This window comes from Taudactylus pleione, unplaced genomic scaffold, assembly GCF_031769625.1.
Source record: "Taudactylus pleione unplaced genomic scaffold, aTauple2 ptg000170l, whole genome shotgun sequence".
NCBI classification, from domain to species: Eukaryota; Metazoa; Chordata; class Amphibia; order Anura; family Myobatrachidae; genus Taudactylus; species Taudactylus pleione.
Genome location: NW_028284572.1, coordinates 2,794,832 through 2,818,567, shown reverse-complemented (window position 1 = coordinate 2,818,567; position 23,736 = coordinate 2,794,832). Strand labels below are relative to the sequence as shown.

At 40.3% G+C, this 23,736-nt stretch overlaps 1 protein-coding gene across 7 annotated transcripts in view; it reads left to right on the top strand.

Moving 5' to 3' along the window:
• RAPGEF2 (Rap guanine nucleotide exchange factor 2) overlaps window positions 1–23,736 on the top strand; it is a 364,888-nt gene that overhangs the window by 320,311 nt on the left and 20,841 nt on the right. For all 7 annotated transcript variants that reach the window (XM_088475296.1, XM_088475300.1, XM_088475298.1 and 4 more), the window contains 8 exons: window positions 7,589–7,725; window positions 10,845–11,003; window positions 13,191–13,343; window positions 19,035–19,199; window positions 19,769–19,876; window positions 20,106–20,309; window positions 20,532–20,640; window positions 21,355–21,601. In XM_088475296.1, coding sequence (XP_088331422.1) covers window positions 7,589–7,725; window positions 10,845–11,003; window positions 13,191–13,343; window positions 19,035–19,199; window positions 19,769–19,876; window positions 20,106–20,309; window positions 20,532–20,640; window positions 21,355–21,601 — 1,282 coding nt within the window. The remainder of the gene's footprint in view (window positions 1–7,588; window positions 7,726–10,844; window positions 11,004–13,190; window positions 13,344–19,034; window positions 19,200–19,768; window positions 19,877–20,105; window positions 20,310–20,531; window positions 20,641–21,354; window positions 21,602–23,736) is intronic.

Genomic DNA, 23,736 nt, shown 5'->3' with positions numbered 1-23,736 from the left:
CGGTTTAGCTGGGACTTGATCGTGTCCTTTGCTACCGCCCCATTTAAGACATGAAGGTCGGTCGATACGGAAAATTTCAAGAACTTTGAATGTATCCTCAAGTGCAGTTGCAAAAACCATCAAACGCTATGATGAAACTGGCTATCATGAGGACCGCCCCAGGAAAGGAAGACCAAGAGTTACCTCTGCTGCAGAGGATAAGTTCATTAGCGTTACCAGCCTCAGAAACTGTTACTTAACAGCACCTCAGATTAGAGACCACATAAAGTCTTCACAGAGTTCAAGTAGCAGACAAATCTCAACATCAACTGTTCAGAGGAGACTGCGTGAATCAGGCCTTCATGGTCATTTTGCTGCGAATAAGTCACTACCGAAGATTAACAACAAGAAGAAGAGAATTGTTTGGGCCAAGAAACACAAGGAATGGACATTAGACCAGTGGAAATCTGTACTTTGGTCTGATGAGTCCAAATTTGAGATTTTCGGTTCCAACTGCCATGCCTTTGTGAGATGCAGAGAAGGTGAGCGGATGGTTTCTGCAGATGGTTTCCCACTGTGAAGCATGGAGGAGGAGATGTGATGGTGTGGAGGTGCTTTGCTGGTGACACGGTTGGTAATTTACTCAAAATTCAAGGCACACTTAACCAGCATGGCTACCATGGCATTCTGCAGCGCCATGCCATCCCATCTGGTTTGCACTTACTGGGATCATCATTTGTTTTTCAACAGGACAATGACCCCAAACACATCTCCAGGCTATATAAGGGCTACTTGACCAAGAAGGAAAGTGATGGAGTGCTGCGTCAGATGACCTGGCCTCCATAATCACCCGACCTAAACCCAATTGAACTGGTTTGGGATGAGTTAGACCGCAGAGTGAAGGACAAGCAGCCAACAAGTGCTCAGCACCTCTGGGAACTCCTTCAAGACTGTTGGAAAACCATTCCAGGAGACTACCTCATGAAGCTGGTTGAGAGAATGCCAAGAGTGTGGCTACTTTGAGGAATCTAAAACATATTTTGATTTGTTTAACACTTTTTTTGTTTGTTTACAACATAATTCAATATGTGTTCTTTCAGAGTTTTGATGTCTTCAGTATTAATCTACTATGTTGAAAATAATTTAAATTAACAAAAAATATTGAATGGGAAGGTGTGTCCAAACTTTGGACTGGTACTGTGTGTGTGTGTATGTATGTATGTATATATATATATATATATATATATATATATATATATATATATATATATATATATATATATAGAAAAGAAACCAAAAAATGGTACACCAATGTTCAATGCAGAAAAATATTTTATAGTTCCATATCAAAAAATCGACAAAAACAACATCATATCAGTTCACTAAAAGTGCCAAATAGTGCTAGGTAGTGCATATCCAAAAGGGTACTTATCAGTGACCATACAGCATGAACCGATATAGCAGCATCGTGAGAGGAAGCCCGACAGCTGTTTCGGCGCCCACCGGCACCTTCCTCCTGGGGCATAACTGACAACGCTCGTCTGTCCCATATATACCATCACAAATGAATCACACCTGTTGGTCAATCAAATGCACCTGTTTATCGCACCTTAATCATGTTTCCATATCCATGGCCATGCTGTCCGCCGTGTCCAACGGGGACCCAGAAGTGACGCGTGCGTGCCAATGGAGTTTGCGTGTCAAAGACCGGAAATGACATTCCGGTCACATAAACACTGCAATAAAACTAATGCTTTGAACTAGCTTGCTCGGTGCAAAAAGTAATGACCTCAGTAGTGCTTACACTATGTGATAGAATACAGGACAAACAAACAATTAAACACTTATATATAAGAAAAAAAAAAAAAAAAGTATATTGCTGTACTAACGAAACGTAATCACAAAAAGCAATTAAAATTCAGTTCTTCGTTTAAACCTGAAGGAGATAGTGTTTGTAGATTATATATCCATCGACTTTCACTCTGAAGCAGACGTTTATTACGATCTCCGCCTCTTGGAAATGGAGGTATGTGGTCAATAGGCATAACTTTAAAATCCAGAGGATTATGTTTATTCTCAACGAAATGTCTGGCAACAGGAGGAGTATTACCATCAATAGTCTGGAAGGCTTTGCGTATAGAAGATCTATGTAACGCAATACGTTCTTTCAGCATTCTGACTGTTTTGCCAACATAAAGATGGTTGCATGGGCATTTAATGATATATACCACAAATTTGCTTTCGCAGTTAAAACGATAATTGATGTGATATAATCTCTTAGTCTTGGGGTCTTCAAATTGGTCACCAGTAAGTAAAAACCTACAATTAATGCACCCTGAGCAACGGAATACTCCTTTCTTCAAAGACAGCCAAGTTCTAGGGCTCTTGATGCTGATATCAGATTTGGTAATGATGTCTTTCAAATTATTACTTCTTCTATAACTGAAGAGTGGTGGATTTTTACAGCATTCTGCAAGAAGAGGATCCGTTTGCACTATGTGCCAATGACGTAGCACTGCACTTTTTATAATTGGTGAACTGATAGAAAAAATAGTGTTGAAAAACAATCTTTCTGATTTTTTATCGGTAGTTTTGCTGCTATTCAAAAGCGTGGTTCTATCAAGTTGTATACATTTCTGTACAGCTTCATGAATTTCATTAGGATCATAGCCACGAGCTATGAATTTTTTGCCCATTTCGTTTAAAGCACTGATTAAATCATTATTACTGGAAGTTATGCGTACCACACGGAGAAGTTGTGAGTATGGTAAACCCTTTTTAAGAGGTAAAGGGTGAAAACTGTCTGCGGCTAAAAGAGTATTTTTATCTGTTAATTTCGAATAAACAGAAGTCTCTATTATACCAGTAGAAACATCTACAAACACATCAAGATAGCTAATTCTCTGTGTACTGAAACTGATGGTAAATTTAATTGTACTTGTACCAGTATTCAAATCATCCACAAGTTTAAGGAGATTCTGTTCGCCACCAGTCCACACCATGAAGATATCGTCTATATACCGTACGTAAAAACTTATATATTTAGCCAAATGATGAGACATAATATGTTTTTTCTCATACACGTACATATACAAATTTGCGTATGCCGGGGCCATATTCAAACCCATCGCTGTGCCCCGGCGTTGTAGGTAAAAAGTGTTATCAAAAAGAAAATAATTCTTATGTAGAATTATATCAATGAGCAAAATAACAAAATCTGCTGGTGGACCTTCTTGGTATGAACTGGTGGCAAGCAGCTCTCTTATGGCTGACATGCCATCTGTATGTGGAATATTGGTGTAAAGATTAATGATGTCCATCGTTACTAATAAGACTTCGTTAGATGGTAACGAGAACTGTCTCAACAAATTAAGAAAATGAGTGGTATCTTGTATGTAATATTCAGATTTTTGGACCAGTGGCTGTAACAGAAAATCAACGTACTGGGAAAGTGGTTGGCATAAAGAATTTTGAGAAGAAATTATCGGCCTGCCAGGAGGATTAACTAAACATTTGTGAACCTTGGGTAAGATATACAATAAGGGAATCACAGGATTCATGGCAGAGAACAGAGACGTGCATGGAATTCAGGTGTTGGCTATAAGAAAAAGCGGATAAATAGATCTTACACTGATTTGGAGTCATATACATCTTTGAGTGACTCAGACAGTGTTCACTCAAAGATGAATGTTTTAAAAGGAAAAACTTTTATACAGATGCAACAAAGGCCAGAAAATCAAAACCCTGTAGAAGGGGAGGGGTCAAGTGCAAATCTAGACAAAGAAAAATCCGGCAGAGGCAGGAACAAGTCCAAAAAGAAATAGTGGTGTTTAATCTATCAAAGTATACTCCGACAAATAATGAACTTGATGTACTTTCTAAGGGACTTACGTTTGTGAAAACATTTAAACAGAAGCTTTTTGACTTTGAAGTAGACCTTTTTAGATTTCAACGCCAATTAAAATTAAGACATTTTTTTGGAACAAAGGGAACACAAACAGAATCAAAGAAAAAAATTTTTAGACCAAAAAGCACGTTTGATCCGATGGTGCAAAGTCCTTTCATTGATACCTTTATCAAATTAGTAAAAAGAGATGTAGTGCCTGCTATATATAAACAAAAAATGTCATATAACAACCTCACTGGTGACCAAATAGCAGCCATTAATTCTCTTCATAATAATAAAGAAATATCAGGCCAGCCGATAAGGGCGGAGGCATAGCCATTTTAAATAGATCTGACTATGTCAATGAAGTGATGAGACAACTATCCGATCAGACGTGCTATCAAAAACTATCTACTGACCCTACATGGAAATATAAAAAAGAAATTGATAATATCATTAATATGGGCTTATCTAATTTTTGGTTAGATGAAAATACAGCAAAGTTTCTAACTCGAGATTATCCTGTGATTCCCTTATTGTATATCTTACCCAAGGTTCACAAATGTTTAGTTAATCCTCCTTGCAGGCCGATAATTTCTTCTCAAAATTCTTTATGCCAACCACTTTCCCAGTATGTTGATTTTCTGTTACAGCCACTGGTCCAAAAATCTGAATATTACATACAAGATACCACTCATTTTCTTAATTTGTTGAGACAGTTCTCGTTACCATCTAACGAAGTCTTATTAGTAACGATGGACATCGTTAATCTTTACACCAATATTCCACATACAGATGGCATGTCAGCCATAAGAGAGCTGCTTGCCACCAGTTCATACCAAGAAAGTCCACCAGCAGATTTTGTTATTTTGCTCATTGATATAATTCTACATAAGAATTATTTTCTTTTTGATAACACTTTTTACCTACAACGCCGGGGCACAGCGATGGGTTCGAATATGGCCCCGGCATACGCAAATTTGTATATGTACGTGTATGAGAAAAAACATATTATGTCTCATCATTTGGCTAAATATATAAGTTTTTACGTACGGTATATAGACGATATCTTCATGGTGTGGACTGGTGGCGAACAGAATCTCCTTAAACTTGTGGATGATTTGAATACTGGTACAAGTACAATTAAATTTACCATCAGTTTCAGTACACAGAGAATTAGCTATCTTGATGTGTTTGTAGATGTTTCTACTGGTATAATAGAGACTTCTGTTTATTCGAAATTAACAGATAAAAATACTCTTTTAGCCGCAGACAGTTTTCACCCTTTACCTCTTAAAAAGGGTTTACCATACTCACAACTTCTCCGTGTGGTACGCATAACTTCCAGTAATAATGATTTAATCAGTGCTTTAAACGAAATGGGCAAAAAATTCATAGCTCGTGGCTATGATCCTAATGAAATTCATGAAGCTGTACAGAAATGTATACAACTTGATAGAACCACGCTTTTGAATAGCAGCAAAACTACCGATAAAAAATCAGAAAGATTGTTTTTCAACACTATTTTTTCTATCAGTTCACCAATTATAAAAAGTGCAGTGCTACGTCATTGGCACATAGTGCAAACGGATCCTCTTCTTGCAGAATGCTGTAAAAATCCACCACTCTTCAGTTATAGAAGAAGTAATAATTTGAAAGACATCATTACCAAATCTGATATCAGCATCAAGAGCCCTAGAACTTGGCTGTCTTTGAAGAAAGGAGTATTCCGTTGCTCAGGGTGCATTAATTGTAGGTTTTTACTTACTGGTGACCAATTTGAAGACCCCAAGACTAAGAGATTATATCACATCAATTATCGTTTTAACTGCGAAAGCAAATTTGTGGTATATATCATTAAATGCCCATGCAACCATCTTTATGTTGGCAAAACAGTCAGAATGCTGAAAGAACGTATTGCGTTACATAGATCTTCTATACGCAAAGCCTTCCAGACTATTGATGGTAATACTCCTCCTGTTGCCAGACATTTCGTTGAGAATAAACATAATCCTCTGGATTTTAAAGTTATGCCTATTGACCACATACCTCCATTTCCAAGAGGCGGAGATCGTAATAAACGTCTGCTTCAGAGTGAAAGTCGATGGATATATAATCTACAAACACTATCTCCTTCAGGTTTAAACGAAGAACTGAATTTTAATTGCTTTTTGTGATTACGTTTCGTTAGTACAGCAATATACTTTTTTCTTTTTTTCTTTTTTCTTATATATAAGTGTTTAATTGTTTGTTTGTCCTGTATTCTGTCACATAGTGTAAGCACTACTGAGGTCATTACTTTTTGCACCGAGCAAGCTAGTTCAAAGCATTAGTTTTATTGCAGTGTTTATGTGACCGGAATGTCATTTCCGGTCTTTGACACACAAACTCCATTGGCACGCACGCGTCACTTCCGGGTCCCCGTTGGACGCGGCGGACATCATGGCCATGGATATGGAAACATGATTAAGGTGCGTTAAACAGGTGCATTTGATTGACCAACAGGTGTGATTCATTTGTGATGGTATATATGGGACAGACGAGCGTTGTGTCAGTTATGCCCCAGGAGGAAGGTGCCGGTGGGCGCCGAAACAGCTGTCGGGCTTCCTCTCACGATGCTGCTATATCGGTTCATGCTGTATGGTCACTGATAAGTACCCTTTTGGATATGCACTACCTAGCACTATTTGGCACTTTTAGTGAACTGATATGATGTTGTTTTTGACGATTTTTTGATATGGAACTATAAAATATTTTTCTGCATTGAACATTGGTGTGCTGGTGTACAATTTTTGGTTTCTTTTCTATATGCATTATATGACCAAGCACCCAGCATTTTAAAATATTAGTTTGAGTGTGCAGGACTTGCAAAATATTATATATGTGTGTGTGTGTGTGTGTGTGTGTGTGTGTATCTATGTATATGCTTTTAAATACATCGATTTCCCATGCTGCTCATATTCATTAGTCCTTACACCTAGACTTAACCCTTTAAGTGCAGGCGGTACTAGGAGCTAACTGTCCCACTTCATAACACACTGTGCCCTTTACACGCATTAGTACACTAGCCTTTAAAGCACAGCTCCAACCATCCCCTGTCAGGTGCCACAGTGACCACTTTGTCTTCATGGGCATGCTTTTTCTGTCTGATCTTTTCGGAGCCAATCCAATTAGGTGTGAAGGGAGCGAATTTCTGTTGGAACATCATAGAATTGCCGGCAACAGAACAGCAATTTTGCCCCCTCTCGGCCTGATATCACCCTGGGCTCATACATTTTTTCTTGCAGCCCTTACTTGTTGGTGTGAGGATTTCGCATCTAATTGGATTGACCCCTTAATGTACAGTTTCCTTTCTGATTGTTGCATTTAGGTAATATTTCCAAAATCTTAAATATAACATTCATTTAATCTAATTTTAGAGCTTTTGCTCCCTTTTCTATAGCCTTTATGAGGAAATATGTTCAGCACCATTATATCAATAAGAAGTACAGTACTGACAAACCTCACATCTATTAGACCTCTAAAATGTTACTATTTGTATAAGATGCGAGCGACATGTAGTGGCGTTTACCATTGAGCAAGTATTTTTACTAATAGTTATGTAAATACTGTAAATGGAGGTTTCTTTTAAGGTTTTATCTTTGTTTCAACTGGTTATGTTAGAAATGTCTGACAGTCATCATTTATTGATAACCGCAGTGGGATTTTTTTCGTCTATTCTAGAACAACTCCTGGAGTTCATGCATCAGCTGCCTGCTTTTGCCAATATGACTATGTCTGTCAGGCGTGAACTGTGCGCTGTCATGGTGTTTGCTGTTGTGGAACGGGCAGGAACCATCGTACTAAATGATGGAGAGGAGGTAAGAGATTTGGAATTATCACGTGTATCTGACTGGAATGTTATTGCAATGGCTGTATAAAGGAGATGTTTTAGGGACTGAGAAAGTGAGTGGGGTTGGAGAATAAGCTCCATTATGATTTTACCATTTAGGATATTTTTTACGTCTCTGTTGTATATAAATGTAGAAAACTAATAGTTAAAATACCAAAAAATGTGTATATGTGTGTGTGTATGTATATAACATATATATATATATATATATATATATATGTGTGTGTATATATATATATATATATATATAGAATTTGATTTGCCAAAAGTAATGGGACTATCAACTCGACAGCTATTTAATGGTGGACAGGTGTGGGCTATTCCCTCGTTATTTCATTATCAATTAAGCAGGTAAAAGGTCTGGAGTTTATTCTAGGTGTGACATTTGCATTTGGAATCAGTTGCTGTCGACTCTCAATATGAGATCCAAAGAGCTGTCACTATCAGTGAAGCAAGCTATCATTAGGCTGAAAAAGTCAAAACAAACCCATCAGATATATAGCAAAAACATTAGGTGTGGCCAAATCAACTGTTTGGAACATTCTTAAAAAGAAAACGCATCGGAGAGCTCAGCAACACCAAAAGACTCGGAAGACCACGGAAAACAATTGTGGTGGATGACAGAAGAATTATTTTCCTGGTGAATAAAAACCCCTTCACAACAGTTGACCAAATCAAGAACACTCTCCAGGAGGTAGGTGTATATGTGTCAAAGTCAACAATCAAGAGAAGACTTCACAAGAGTGAATATAGAGGGTTCACCACAAGATGTAAACCATTGGTGTGCCTCAAAAACAGGAAGACCAGATTAGAGATTGCCAAACAACATCTAAAAAAGCCATTACAGTTCTGGAGCAATATCCTATGGACAGATGAGACAAAGATCAACTTGTACCAGAGTGATGGGAAGAGAAGAGTATGGAGAAGGAAAGGAACTGCTCATGATCCAAAACATACCACCTCATCAGTGAAGCATGGTGGTAGTGTCATGGCGTGGGCATGTATGGCTGCCAATGGAACTGGCTCCCTTGTATTTATTGATGATGTGACTGCTGACCAAAGCTGCAGAATGAATTCTGAAGTGTTTCGGGCAATATTATATGCTCACATTCAGTCAAATGCTTCAGAACTCATTGGACGGCGATTCACAGTGCAGATGGACAATGACCCGAAGCATACTGCAAAAGCAACCAAAGAGTTTTTTTAAGGCTAAAAAGTGGAATGTTATGCAATGGCCAAGTCAATCCCCTGACCTGAATCCGATTGAGCATGCATTTCACTTGATGAAGACAAAACTGAAGGGAAAATTCCCCAAGAACAAGCAGGAACTGAAGACATTTGCAGTAGAGGCCTGGTAGAGCATCACCAGGGATGAAACCAAGCGTCTGTTGATGTCTATGCGTTCCAGACTTCAGGCTGTAATTGCCTGCAAAGGATTTGCAACAAAGTATTATAAAGTGAAAGTTAGATTTAGGATTGTTTAGTTTGTCCCATTACTTTTGGCCCCTTAAAAAGTGGGAGGCACATATAGAAACCGTTGTAATTCCTACACCGTTCACCTGATTTGGATGTAATTACCCTCAAATTAAATCTGAAAGTCTGCAGTTAAAGCACATCTTGTTTGTTTCATTTCAAAGTCATTGTGGTGGTGAATAGAGGCCAAAATCTGAAAATTCTGTCAATGTCACAATATTTATGCACCTGACTATATATATATGTGTGTGTGTGTATGTATGTATATATATATATATATATATATATATATATATATATTATAATATAATATAATTTTTTATTTTACACTTTTGTGAGTGAGTGTGGGAGCTGGGATTTGTACAGCCAGTGAATCATCCAGTGCCGATGGTAAGGATCAATGCAAGTGGCAGAGCCTTACTAACCCTGAATCTCCCTACCTTATCCTTCGGCAGTCTGGCTGTTGGTAAGCTGTTCTCATGCTGTTTCTTCGTGGCCGGTGGTAAAGTGACTCAGTTTTGCGCTGCTAATCTCCGGTACCCTTCTGGTCGTCCAATGTTTCATACCAAGGGTCTTATTCAATTAGCAGCGAAAATGGGCATTTTTTGCCAAAATACCAACAGGTGGAAAAAAAATGGAGAAAAGTAAAGTTTTCTCCATCCCAGACCAGGAGGTAAAAATTCAAACTTATTTTCGGCTAAAAATGTGAGGATTTCTTTAAAAATCCTTTGAACACCCCCCCCCCCCCTAAATTATAAAGTACAAGGAATTTAAAAAAAAATTATAAGTTGCGCAGTTTACCGAAAAAAAAAAAGTTTATTTTTTCGGCCAAAATTTGCACGGTCGTTTTTTCACCAAAGTAATCAACTTACACATTTTTTTTCTGGCAATTTATCATTAGGAGGGTTTCCAAAGGGTTTTGAAATAAATCCCCACATTTCTAGCCGAAAATAGGGATTTTGCATTTTTTTCTTCTCCTGGTCTGGGATGGGGAAAATTTGTCTACTTTTTTTTTTTTTGTTATCTGTTGCCTTTTTCCCCTGTTTTTTGGAAAAAAATTTGCAGTTTTTTTTGTTGAAAAACTGCCGTTTACGCCCCAAAATGTTGTACTTTGTCCATGAAAACCATTGTAGCTTCTATCTCTGACTGAGCAACTTCATATACCTCCACAGCGCGGATTACATTTATTTCTTAAAACTCACAGCAGCCAATAGACATTTGTGACACATTTGGAGGCCTCATATATGCAAGTTTTCTTTCTAAATTGTGTAATAACGGGGATAATGTACTCTCTAAAGTAAATTGAAGGTTTTATGCCTTCTCTGTGGTCACAGTACTCCGTTACACCTTGTAATTCCCTTACTTTATTTTGCCATAGGATGTATATATTTTACATTTTATTTTCTCACACTTCACTTGGTACATGATGTGTGCATTATCTTCCTTTCCACAAATATGTACCTTTTACATTGCTGCATTCTGTACCACATGTCTAATGTCTGCACTTTATATTAGAAGCATTTTTCCTCCTCAGGTTTTCTGTACAGGGACAATTGTCTTTTAATTATTTCCACTGTGATTGTAATGTCTTTTTCTCCATTTTTGGCCCTGTAGCTCGATTCCTGGTCAGTCATTTTAAATGGCTCAGTGGAAGTGACATACCCTGATGGCAGAACAGAAATACTTTGCATGGGAAACAGCTTTGGCGTCTCTCCAACCATGGATAAGGAGTACATGAAAGGAGTGATGAGAACCAAAGTGGATGATTGCCAGGTATGTAGGTGAAGAGCGGAGCCAGACAGCCAGCACAGTGCTAGATTTCATCTAACAGCCGGCCCCTTCATGTCACATTATCAGGAGTATCTCAAACAAAGTCCTGCTTATTAGTGTAGTTTAATGTTATTATTTACAAAGTATCAGACCACTAACTTATTGTTAGAGCTCACACATATGGGTGATAAACATTAACTGTTAGATGTATACAGTAAGCAAAACATTGTGCTTTCTCAAAGCGATAAGGTGTGTATTGAACACAATTACCATGTGTTCCATCGATTAATCACAAGGTAGTATGACAACAGGTGATGAATTAATGAAGATCAGCCAAATTGGCTGCAGTTGTATCAGCTTATCAAAAAACTAACTGCAATCCTTTGAAACCAGGTACACAGGTAACTCACAGGTAATAGTCCATTGTTCTACATTGTTCTACATTGTACTAGAAAAAGACAGTTGGTAATATCCACACCTACACGTGCGGCAAACTGATTCACCCCTATTTGAACTGCCTCCTTGGAATCTGTGTTTGTTCTACTATTTGAGCATTTTCCAAGTTATCAAATCAATTTCTCAGATGATAAAGTCCAGTAAGCACTTTTTTTGGAAAAAAATGACTTCTAATTAGCTATTTAGCTAGTAGTAGATGTTACCAGTTAGGAGTATAAATGTATGCACTATTGAGTAGTGATAGTGGTACATAGTTCAGTCTTCCTTCTCGTACATTAAGTCTAATCATATCTGTCTATATCTAATTCACCAGACTGATCTTCTATATGCTATAGATGGGCAGTTCTATTTTTCGCTCAAAATCATTTATTAGAAGGCCAATTATCCAAACCAGCATTTGTCATTTGTTGGTGAATTCACATATCTTAATGATAGTGGAGAAAATGAGAGTAAAGCTGGCCAGACACTAGACCAACTTACATCCAACCAGCCAACTAGTTGATTGGATGGAATGAAAACCTGGTAAGGTATGAAAGCAAATGACAATCAGGAATTTGCTCCCAAACGCCAGAAAATGAACAAAAACTGTTTGAACAAATAGTTTAGATCAAACATTTAACAAACTTGTCTGAATGACCATTTTCATCTGTTTTCTGGCATTTAGGAGCAAATTGCTGATCATCATTTACTCCCATACCTTACCAGATTTTCATTCCAACCAATCAGCTAGTTGGCTGGTTGGATGTAAGTTAGTCTAGTGTGTGGCCAGCTTAAGTCTATAATTCCTGGAGCCAATACCTTTAGGAGGGTGTAAGTGCAGCTGTCCCCATTATGTCATATCTTCTGTGGTACTGACTTTCCCCCTAAGGCGGTATGATCTTGATTGGGACCAGGTTTATTAATTTATTACCTTACAATTATATTATGTGTAGTCTTTACTGCAACTTAGTAAACCTAAACCAAGTTGTAAACCCGGCAAAGTCTGTTGACCGCGATCCTTAACCCCGGAGTACAACATGCTGCTGGGCGTGGTGGGATGAATACAGTTAATGTGCAATATATAATTTAGAAACAATTTTATGAAACTGGTTTATAACTGATTTTTTTTGGCCTTGACCTAGACGTAATCTTTGTTGTTCTTAAAATTGTATTGTTTTGTTTTTTCCTACGTATTTATTTTTTTTATTCAAAATTTAAAGAGTTTAAAGTGAGAGCATTTTTCGTCCTGTCCTGAGGCTGTAATTGTCTCACACACAGTACAGAATGTGACCTGTGGTACCCAGTAGTAGTGCAGGCTAAGAATCTTTATATCATACTGCAAGTGCTGTCCACACGGGCGTTATTGGTATAAGCATCTGGGACATTACTTGGATAAGCTTTTGCTTTATTTTCTCACTTACACCCTGTGCCATATACTTTATTGCTGCCTGTGTGACCTGTTGCCTTGTGCTTTTGCTTGGTCGCAGAACTTATTGGCTTATTAGTACCAGTATGACCTGCATTATCCTATATACATGTGTCCTGCTGCAATTAAATGTGGCATCTTCATTTCGTGGTAGTGAATGTCGCCAGTTTTAAATTTACATGACTATAGATGTATAGATCATAAAAGCATTTTGAAAAGAAACCTAGAAATACGAAAGAGGTAATTTATCACCAAAAAAATCCCCAAAGCTCAAAACCGTGTTGCTTCCGTTAAGAGTAAGTGTAAATACTTTTTTCTTCTTTCCCCAGTTTGTTTGTATAGCACAGCAAGATTATTGCCGCATCCTGAACCAGGTGGAGAAGAACATGCAGAAGGTGGAAGAGGAAGGGGAAATAGTGATGGTGAAGGAGCACAGAGAGCTGGATCGCACTGGCACTAGGAAAGGTCACATTGTCATCAAGGTAACAAGATTAGTTAGGGCTTTTTTTTTTCACCTGAATCATCAAAAACTATATAACATTTAAATATGTTGCTCTTTAATCTTTTATAAATTAGAACTACTTGTTTTCTTCTTCAGGGTCCATAGGGCTCCATAGGGAGACCTTGGGGTGTAGGTGGTGGTTGAGGACCGGGCACCACACAGTTAAAGCTTTCAGGATGCACTGGTCCAAACCCCCTATATAACAGACGCCCGAGCAAGAGGACCCTCACTTTCGTCGGTGCCTGGCCAGAGTTGGGTCACCATTATGCAGTGGGCTGCTTAGGCAGCCCACAAAGCTTTTATTTTATGATTTTATTTTTTTGTGTTTCCTGCTGAGCGCGCAGCAACAGACTATCCACAGGACGTCTGCGCTGCCGCTCCGTCACCCCTCCAGCCGCCGCAATGCCAGCTTCAGCTGAGGATTTCGGCGGGCATCCTGGGGTCCTCGCTAGCTGGCCCCGTGGAGGGACCCAGACTGCAGCCCGGACGCAAGGGGACAGGCAAGGCGGGTCATCCTTTGCGGTGACCCGCAGATTGCAGTCGTTCCTCCGGTCTCAGGGGACAGACCGGAGGCGCTGAGAGTGAACACAGGCTTTGTCCAAAGTGATCCACTAGACCCCCAGGGTACAGATGGAGCGGGAATGCCGCGTCCCGGGGGTTAAAAATTGGCATGGGGAGGTCAGCTTTCCACATTAAAGAGTCCCCTCAGCTCAGGTCTCTTCCCTGAACTGCTCTCCTCCTCTGACCACACCCCCTCAGAGGTCTCCAGCGGCCATTTTCTCCAGGCTCAGCCACAGCTGGTCCCCCTACATACCTCTCCCTGGAGTCAGGTTATGTAGCGCTGTAGTCTTCCAGATGTTGAGTCACTGACCAGAGAATCTGTGTGGTTGATTGCAGTGCCATTCTGCAGTTCTATTGTATTTCTGCATTGTATGTGACTTATACCAGCGCTGCCTGTCTGTTTATTTCTCTATACTGTCAGTATATATCTTTCCCTTTTTTTCTGACTTTGCCCTAACATACAGGTGTATTCAGGGTTTTTCCCAGTACCTCACATCTCTACAATAAATGTATTAGTGAGGGTTGTCACATACAGTTGGTTACTGCACAGTGCCATATTTGTGCTGTGGGCTCCTGCAGCTTGCCTAAGCCGACGACACGATCAGTATTCCTACTTGTATCCTACATACCCTGTTGTTGCATCATACCCAGTGCCATATTGTGTGCTTTACTACTCTACAGCTGTGTATATCAAAGGCAAGAGTAGCAAGCAAGCATCTGCACCCATACTGCTATCATGCAAATTATGTGCTGCAGTCTTAAGTGAGGAGGATTTGATACAAGATGGGTTATGTGTTAAATGTTATACTCAATCAGACCCCCCAGCTCCTGCACAAGAGCCCCTCTGGGCTTCCTTTTCTCAGGTGCTGGCTACTATTGCGGACCGCCTAGTGGTACCGACTGTAATTCCCCCTATGGGGTTACCACAACAGGCCGTAATTCCCCCTATGCGGTTGCCACAACCGGTTCAGGCAATACAGGTACCAGTTGGGTCTCCCATATCCAAAATGCTTGGGACCAGGGGTATTTTGGATATTGGAATATTCCGATCTTTGGAATATTTGCATATCATAATGAAATATCTTGGGAATGGGATGAAAATATACTCACAGAATGAATTTGTGTGGTAATTTTATACAATATTTTCAATAATTTTGTGGCTCAAACAAAGTTTGTGTACATACATAAAATTCAGTTGTGTTTCATATACACCCTATACACTTAGGGCCTGATTCAGACCTGCTCACAAACACTTTTCGCTTGCAAGCGGGTTGATGGCCGGTCAGCTTTGGCCGGGCAAATTCTCTCACTTCGGGGCTTGCTACAAACGGGGCAGCTATCGATGTTGATCGACAGCTCGCCCCGTTTTGTAGGCGGGGAGGGGGGGTGGCATTGCCAAACGGAGGCGTTCCCGAACACCTGCCGTTTGGGGGCGGCCCTACTGACATCAAAAGTGATGTCAGTAGTGAGCTTCCGGATCTATTAGAGCCGGAAGCTCACTGGGGCTTGCGGCAGATGAGACCCTACCACAAGCCCGATGGTTGCGACCACAGCTTAGCGAGCGGCCTGGAGGCCAGCTTAAAAATAAAAAAGCGGTCGCCCTGATTCAGAGCGATCGCTCGCTGTTTGCGAGCGGCTCTGAATCATGCCCTTAGCCTGAAGGTAATTTTATATAATATTTTTAATAATTTGTGCCTTTAGACAAAGTTTTTGTACACTGACCCATCAAAAATCAGAGGTTTCATTATCTCAGTCAAGCCAAAAAAAATTCCGTATTTCGAAATATTCCGTATTTCAGAATATTTGGATATGGGAGACTCAACCTGTACTTCATGTGTGCCCCCTCCATGGGTAGATGTACTCTCTCTAGCTCGGTACAGAGTCTGGTGGCTACCGCTACAGTCTTTCGAACTATGTTGAAAGGTGAGAAGCATTCTAACCGTCCGGTGTTATTTTCACAGTCCATGCAGCTCTCAGATTCTGAAGTGTCATCTGAGGAGGCAGAAGATGCTGATCTCTCTAACACTGACTTCCCTCCGAGGGAGGACGAGAGTCAGTTTAAAATTAATATTCCTGCCTTGGTGGAAGCTGTTAGATCCATCTTACTAATAGAAGATGACAAGCCAGCCCCTATATGAAAGCACCCACTGTTTAAACGACAAAGTGGCTTCAGCAGAATTCCCTCTATTGGACCAATTAGCTGAACACATGGGGGCAGCCTGGCAGACGCATGGTAAGAGGTTTCAACCCCAAAAAAGTCTGAGCTCCTTTTATCCATATCCTGCGGCTCACTGTTCAAAATGGGAGAATGCAGATTCGCATGTTACATGGTTAATTAAAATTGCTACGTTACCTATCCCTACTGTATCCCCTTTGAAGGACCCTACGTATAGAAAGAGTCCAGAGTCTCGGCCACAGCAGTGTCTGCCCACCGTACCCTGTGGCTACGCTCATGGAGGCAGACGCGGACTCCGAGAAAGGCCTAGATGTGTTACCCTACAATGAGGAGATGTTGTTTGGCCCAGACGTTGATAAGATTGCAACCACATTGACAGCATCAAAAACTGCATTTCTCCCTTCTGCAACTACTACTGCAAAGCCTCGGACTACATCTTTTAGAACCTTTCGTCCTCAAGCAAAACATAAAGGTCAGTCCTTTCCTTGGCAGTCGGCTTCCACTAGGGCCGCCAAGCCCAGTACCAAGCAGGCCTAGATGCCCAGATGCCCGGCTTCAAAATCCGAGGATAAGCCCTCATCCTGACGGGACGGGCCTCCCTCTGGGGGATCCCAGAATGGGAGGCCGACTTCTTCAGTTTGCCTAGTCCTGGGATCAAACTGCCGTGGATGCTTGGGTAAGAAAAGTGATCTCTCACGGGTACGCCCTCTCATTTCTTCGACGGCCACCCCACCAATTTTTCTACAAAGGCCCTCCTTCAGACCCAAGCAAGGCCTTACAAATCCAGAATGCCATACAGTCCTTGCTGCAAGCAGGGGTAATTGTTCCAGTCCCGCTATCTCAGCGGGGGACCGGTTACTATTCTACTCTCTCTCTAGTTCAAAAGCCGAATGCGTCTCATCGGCCTATCCTCAACCTCAAATCCCTGAACATAATTCCTTAGGGTACCCAGGTTCAGGATGGAAACCCTACGCTCTATCCTAGCTATGGAGCCTGGGGACTTTATGGTATCTCTGGATATTCAGGATGCGTACCTACATGTACCTATAGCGCCCTCACACCAGTGATATCTCCGGTCTGCTACACTACAGCAACACTTCCAATTTTAGGCTCTGCCCTTTGGACTATCCACAGCTCCACGGGTGTTTACCAGAATTATAGCTATCATAGCAAACCACCTGCATGGTCAGGCTGTCCGACTGTTGCATATCTCGATGACCTCCTGCTCTTAGCAGGATCCCCAGAAGTGCTTCACTGCCATCTGTGGCTAACCATTGCTTTCCCTAACAAGCACGGATGGTTAATCAACTTGAAAAAGTCTGAGGCGCAACCCTTGTAGACGCTTTATCAGTGAAGTGGACCTTCCAGTTTGCCTACCCATTCTCTCCAGTCTCCCTTTTTCCTCGAGTTATTCGGAAGTTCAAACAAGATGGAGGCACTGTCCTGCTGGTGGCTCCAGTTTGGCCCAGACATCATTGGTACTCAGATCTTCGGAGTCTCTCCATCGACACTCCGTTCCTGCTGCTTCAATGACCGGACCTGTTGTCTCAGGGTCCTTGCCTTTACCCGGACCTGGGTCATCTGTCTTTTGACGGCGTGGCTCTTGAGACATCCCTCAAGGGGTCCAAAGGATTCTCTAGCTCTGTAGTCAAAACTATGCTCAAAGCGCGTAAGCCAGCCTCTGCTCGGATTTACCACAGAGTGTGCCATACATATTTCCAATGGTGTCGTACCAGAAGCTACGACCCCCAAGATTGGACCTTGGACTCACTCAAATTTAGCGCCGCTCCTGTCGTTCCCCATTTCTGATATTCCATCAGGACAGTGCTGTGATTCGAACTCGTCCTGGTTTCCTTCCTAAAGTAGTTTCTCGTTTCCACATTAATGAGGAAATTGTAGTCCCTGCCTTTCAATCACCAGACCTATCGGCAGGTGAGGCCTCCTTGGATGTGGTCCATGCCTACAGGATATACGTGGACCCGTACCAGTTCCCTTCGGAGATCAGACTCCTTATGTGTACTCTATGGATTTCACAAGAAGGGATGTCCAGCCAACAAACAGACATTGGCTAGATGGCTTTGCATGACTGTCTCACAGGCTTAGACGCAGGCAGGCCTTTCTGTACTGACTTTACTGTTACTGCTCACTATGTCGGTCCTTCGTGGGCAGCTCGCCATGGCGCCTCAGCTGAACAGCTTTGTAAGGTGGCCACGTGGTCTTCTGTCCATACATTTCTGAGGTTTTATGCCTTTGATACATTTGCCTCTCAGGATGCTTCATTTTGGCGCCGGATTCTCTGATCAGCGCAGGAGCGTCCCCACCCTTAAATAACTGCTTTGGGACATCCCCATGGTCTCCCTGTGGAGCCCTGTGGAGCCCTATGGACCCTGAAGAAGAAAATGACTCATGGTGAAACTTACCTTTGTTAACTCTTACTTCGAAGTCCATAGGGTACACTGGCACCTGCCCTAATGCACCTGGCTTCATATGTGCTATGTTTCTGGTCACCAGTTTCCCGTCTCCTCCTACATGAGTGTGATTGTTGTGTGTACCAGTCTTCCTTCTCTCTTCTTCTCCTCCTCTGACCTTTTTGGCTTGTCACGAACTGAGGTGCCTCTGGCTTGGGGGCAGGGTATGTGGGGGTTGGATCAGTGCATCCAGGGAGCTGAAAGCTTTAACTGTGGTGCCGGTCCTCAACCACCACCCACACCCCAAGGTCTCTCTGTGGACCCTATGGACTTAGAAGATAGAGAGTTCTTACCATAACTCTCATTATACGCCCCTCCCTGCATGCAGTGCTTTTAGTCCATACAGTGAAAGGAACTAGTATATATTTTGCATCGCAATTACTGGTGCTCAAGCCATGTAGGTTTTATGGCTCAAGCCATATTGTGTTCTGATTTTAATTGCGTTTTTTGTATTGTTTCTCCATAGGGAACTGCGGAACGTCTAACAATGCATCTCGTAGAAGAACATTCTGTGGTTGACCCTACGTTTATAGAAGATTTCCTCCTGACCTACAGAACTTTTTTGTCAAGTCCTATGGAAGTCGGAAAGAAGCTGCTGGAGTGGTTTAATGACCCCAGCCTCAGGGACAAGGTTAGGAAATATTGATAATAAAAGTCTTATTTTACAGCTGTATAGAGCAGATGGGATTCTGGTGGCCACATACATTCTTCTCTTTTTCAGTTCTGGGCACTTTCAAGAATGTGGACAACTACTCTTACCCTTTCTATAACAACTTCTTGTGGGTGTAGTATATTGAATTCTGTACAAGTGGAGTTAACAAAGACTTGTGCAGCCCTTGACATTGCAGTTTTCATAGATCCACAATTGTGACTGGCCACCAGGACATGCTGGGTTATCTTGTACCATTGTTTAACCTCATGACCAATGCAGCTTTTCTTTCAAATACTTTCAGTTGTATAAATTTTTTTTGAGCCCTTATCAAAAAATGGATGATAATATCATACCTTTCACTAGGGTATATTTTATTTTCACCATGGACATCCTACTGTGTCATGTAATTGTGTTGCTGTCTATAATCTGTAAGGTTGCTTTAGTATAAATTGTATAGCGGGATAAAACATACATTTGGCAGTGCACACAATCCCAGCCCAGGGAATGTCAGCAGTATATTACAGTACATCCTGTCCTTTAACTTCCAGGTGACTCGAGTGGTGTTGCTCTGGGTGAACAATCACTTTAATGACTTTGAAGGAGACCCTGCCATGACCCGTTTTTTAGAGGAATTTGAAAACAACTTGGAACGAGAGGTAAAAAATTCTCTTTATATAAACTTCTGCTTTAGGATTAACAAAAAGGTCCATGTAGCGTGAAGATGGATTATGTGTAAACTCCTGGTCCAACCAGTAATTTTTATTGCAAAGGAGCAAATTTGTTTGGGTATTCTGAAAACTAGGAGCAGCTTGTACAAACCATTATCTGTTTTTTTTTTTTTTTTACATTTAAATAAAAATAGATTATTTTTCTTTTTGCTTTCAGAAAATGGGTGGACACCTGAGGCTGTTAAATATTGCATGTGCTGCCAAGGCGAAAAGAAGATTGATCACGCTAACAAAGCCATCTCGAGAAGCCACTTTGCCTTTCACTTTGCTGGGGGGGTTGGACAAGGGATTTGGAATCTTTGTTGACAGCGTGGATCCTGGAAGCAAAGCAGTGGAGGCTGGCTTAAAGAGAGGGGATCAGGTATGGCAGACCCCCTTCTCCCTATGAAATCTCTGCTATTTACTGCTGGTGAAGAAAGGGAAGAAAGAACCAGCTCAATAATTCATGTCAATTAAGTACATTACCTCTGCAATTCCTGTACATTAAAGGGAAAAAAAGCCAGCCCAAAACCATTCTTTCTCAGGAAGGTAAATGTCATTGCTTGGATTATTAATCATGTTGCGTTACTTGCCCTTTACTTAGATATTGGAGGTGAATGGTCAGAACTTTGAAAACATTCAGCTAACGAAGGCTATGGAAATCTTGAAGAACAATACTCACCTGTCTATCACTGTGAAAACCAATTTGTTTGGTAAGTGGATTACTTTAATATGGCTTGCATAGCAGGTTGTGTGCTCCTGTTTTCTCCTCTACAAAAATATAATTTAGTATTTGTACCTATGTCCTTTTTATTAGGAATATGCATTGCATCTTAATACATATTTATTTAATTTTCTGTATAATCATGTTCCACAAACCTGCCATCCCTCATTCTGCATCTTAGAAAATTAGGATATAAGTGTCCACATTTGAACATCAAATTTGATGATGGTCTTTATACTTTACATTTTTTACAGCCTTTATTTATAACTTTTTAACAAACAAGAGACATCCATTCACACTTTGATGACTGTCTTTGAAATAATTGTTAGTAGTTAATTTATTGACAATAATAGTTATCCCAAAGATTGTCACTTTAGAAGCATCCATCCTTGACCCCTAGAATTTAAACTTTATCAGGACAACCCCAAGAGGTGTAAATTAATTTATAAAATCTATAAAAAAATATCTGGAGTTGATCATTTCATGTCAGACTCCCTTTAACTTCAGAAAATCGGAAAACATTATTTAATTAGACATTTGACAAATTGTCTCAGCTTCTTTTCAGCCTCTTTGTGCAGGTAGACCAATCTGAAGCATTTCTCATTTCTTTCATCCCTTATTTCTTTGGCTCCATCATAAGTTTGTTTTCATTTATTAAGCTTTTCCATTTAAATTACAATGTTCCTCGATTTTCTTTCTCCAGTGTTTAAAGAGCTGCTAGCTAGAATGTTGGAAGAGAAGAGAAATAGTGCCCCACACTTGCCGAAAATTGGTGACATCAAAAAGGCTAGTCGCTATTCTATTCCAGACCTTGCTGTTGATGTTGAACAGGTTATAGGACTTGAAAAAGTGAGCAAAAAGGGCAAAGCAAATACTGTTGGAGGACGGAACAAGTTGAAGAAGATTTTGGATAAAACACGGATCAGCATTCTGCCTCAGAAGCCTTACAAGTAAGAATATTTTATGTACTGTACACCAATTTATCAAAATCGCACCTTTATGTGTCTAGTCAATCCTTTTAGTGGAGACAATGCATTCGATTATAGAAGGTTATTATTAGGGTATATATAACCCTGATAAATTCCAGCGAAATGTTCAAGTGTGCTGGTTTACTGAAAAGGGGTCAATATACACATGTATAAAAAAAAAAGAATATACCAGTAAATATTATTAAATCCGTACAAATGTATTTAATAACCAACATATGCTAAAAAAAACATTCCTTGATATCATATTAATATTTTCAAATAATGGTTCCTGATGTACATAGTAGAAGAACAAACTACTGAAAAAAACAATCTCTAAATCAACAAAAATGTTAAAATATATATATATATATATAAAATGTCAGGTCCAGAAATATTGGGACATTGACAGAATTTTCAGATTTCGACCTCTATTCACCACCACAATGGTTTTGAAATGATACAAAGATGTGCTTTAACTGCAGACTTTCAGATTTAATTTGAGGGTATTACATCCAAATTGGGTGAACGGTGTAGGAATTACAGCAGTTTCAATATGTGCCTCCCACTTTTTAAGGGGCCAAAAGTAATGGGACTATCAACTCAAAAGCTATTTCATGGACAGGTGTGGGCTATTCCCTTGTTATTTCATTATCAATTAAGCAGGTAAAAGGTCTGGAGTTGATTCTAGGTGTGACATTTGCATTTGGAATCAGTTGCTATCAACTCTCAATATGAGATCCAAAGAGCTGTCACTATCAGTGAAGCAAGCCATCATTAGGCTGAAAAATCAAAACAAACCCATGAGAGAGATAGCAAAAACATTAGGTGTGGCCAAATAAACTGTTTGGAACATTCTTAAAAAGAAAGAACACACCGGAGAGCTCAGCAACACCAAAAGACCCGTAAGACCACGGAAAACAACTGTGGTGAATGACAGAAGAATTATTTCCCTGGTAAAGAAAAACCCCTTCACAACAGTTGGCCAAATCAAGAACACTCTCCAGGAGGTAGGTGTATATGTGTCAAAGTCAACAATCAACAGAAGACTTCACAAGAGTGAATATAGAGGGTTCACCACAAGATGCAAACCATTGGTGAGCCACAAAAACTGGAAGACCAGATTACAATTTGCCAAACAACATCTAAAAAAGCCATTACAGTTCTGAAACAACATCCTATGGACAGATGAGACAAAGATCAACTTGTACCAGAGTGATGGGAAGAGAAGAGAAGGAAAGGAACTGCTCATGATCCAAAACATACCACCTCATCAGTGAAGCATGGTGGTGGTAGTGTCATGGCGTGGGCATGTATGGCTGCCAATGGAACTGGTTCCCTTGTATTTATTGATGATGTGACTGCTGTCAAAAGCAGCAGAATGAATTATGAAGTGTTTCGGGCAATATTATATGCTCATATTCAGTCAAATGCTTCAGAACTCATTGGACGGCGCTTCACAGTGCAGATGGGCAATGACCCGCAAAAGCAAGAGTTTTTTAAGGCTAAAAAGTGGAATGTTATGCAATGGCCAAGTCAATCCCCTGACCTGAATCCGATTGAGCATGCATTTCACTTAATGAAGACAAAACTGAAGGGAAAATGCCCCAAGAACAAGCAGGAACTGAAGACATTTGCAGTAGAGGCCTGGCAGAGCATCACCAGGGATGAAACCCAGCGTCTGATGATGTCTATGCGTTCCAGACTTCAGGCTGTAATTGCCTGCAAAGGATTTGCAACAAAGTATTAAAAAGTGAAAGTTAGATTTAGGATTGTTTAGTATGTCCCATTACTTTTGGCCCCTTAAAAAGTGGGAGGCACATATAGAAACCGTTGTAATTCCTACACCGTTCACCTGATTTGGATGTAATTACCCTCAAATTAAATCTGAAAGTCTGCAGTTAAATCACATCTTGTTTGTTTAATTTCAAAGCCATTGTGGTGGTGAACAGAGGCCAAAATATGAAAATTCTGTCAATGTCCCAATATTTATGTACCTGACTGTGTGTGTGTGTATGTATATATATATATATATATATATATATATATATATATATATATATATATATATATAAAAAAGTCCAGATATTATTGAATAGGTTGATATATAACGTGATTTA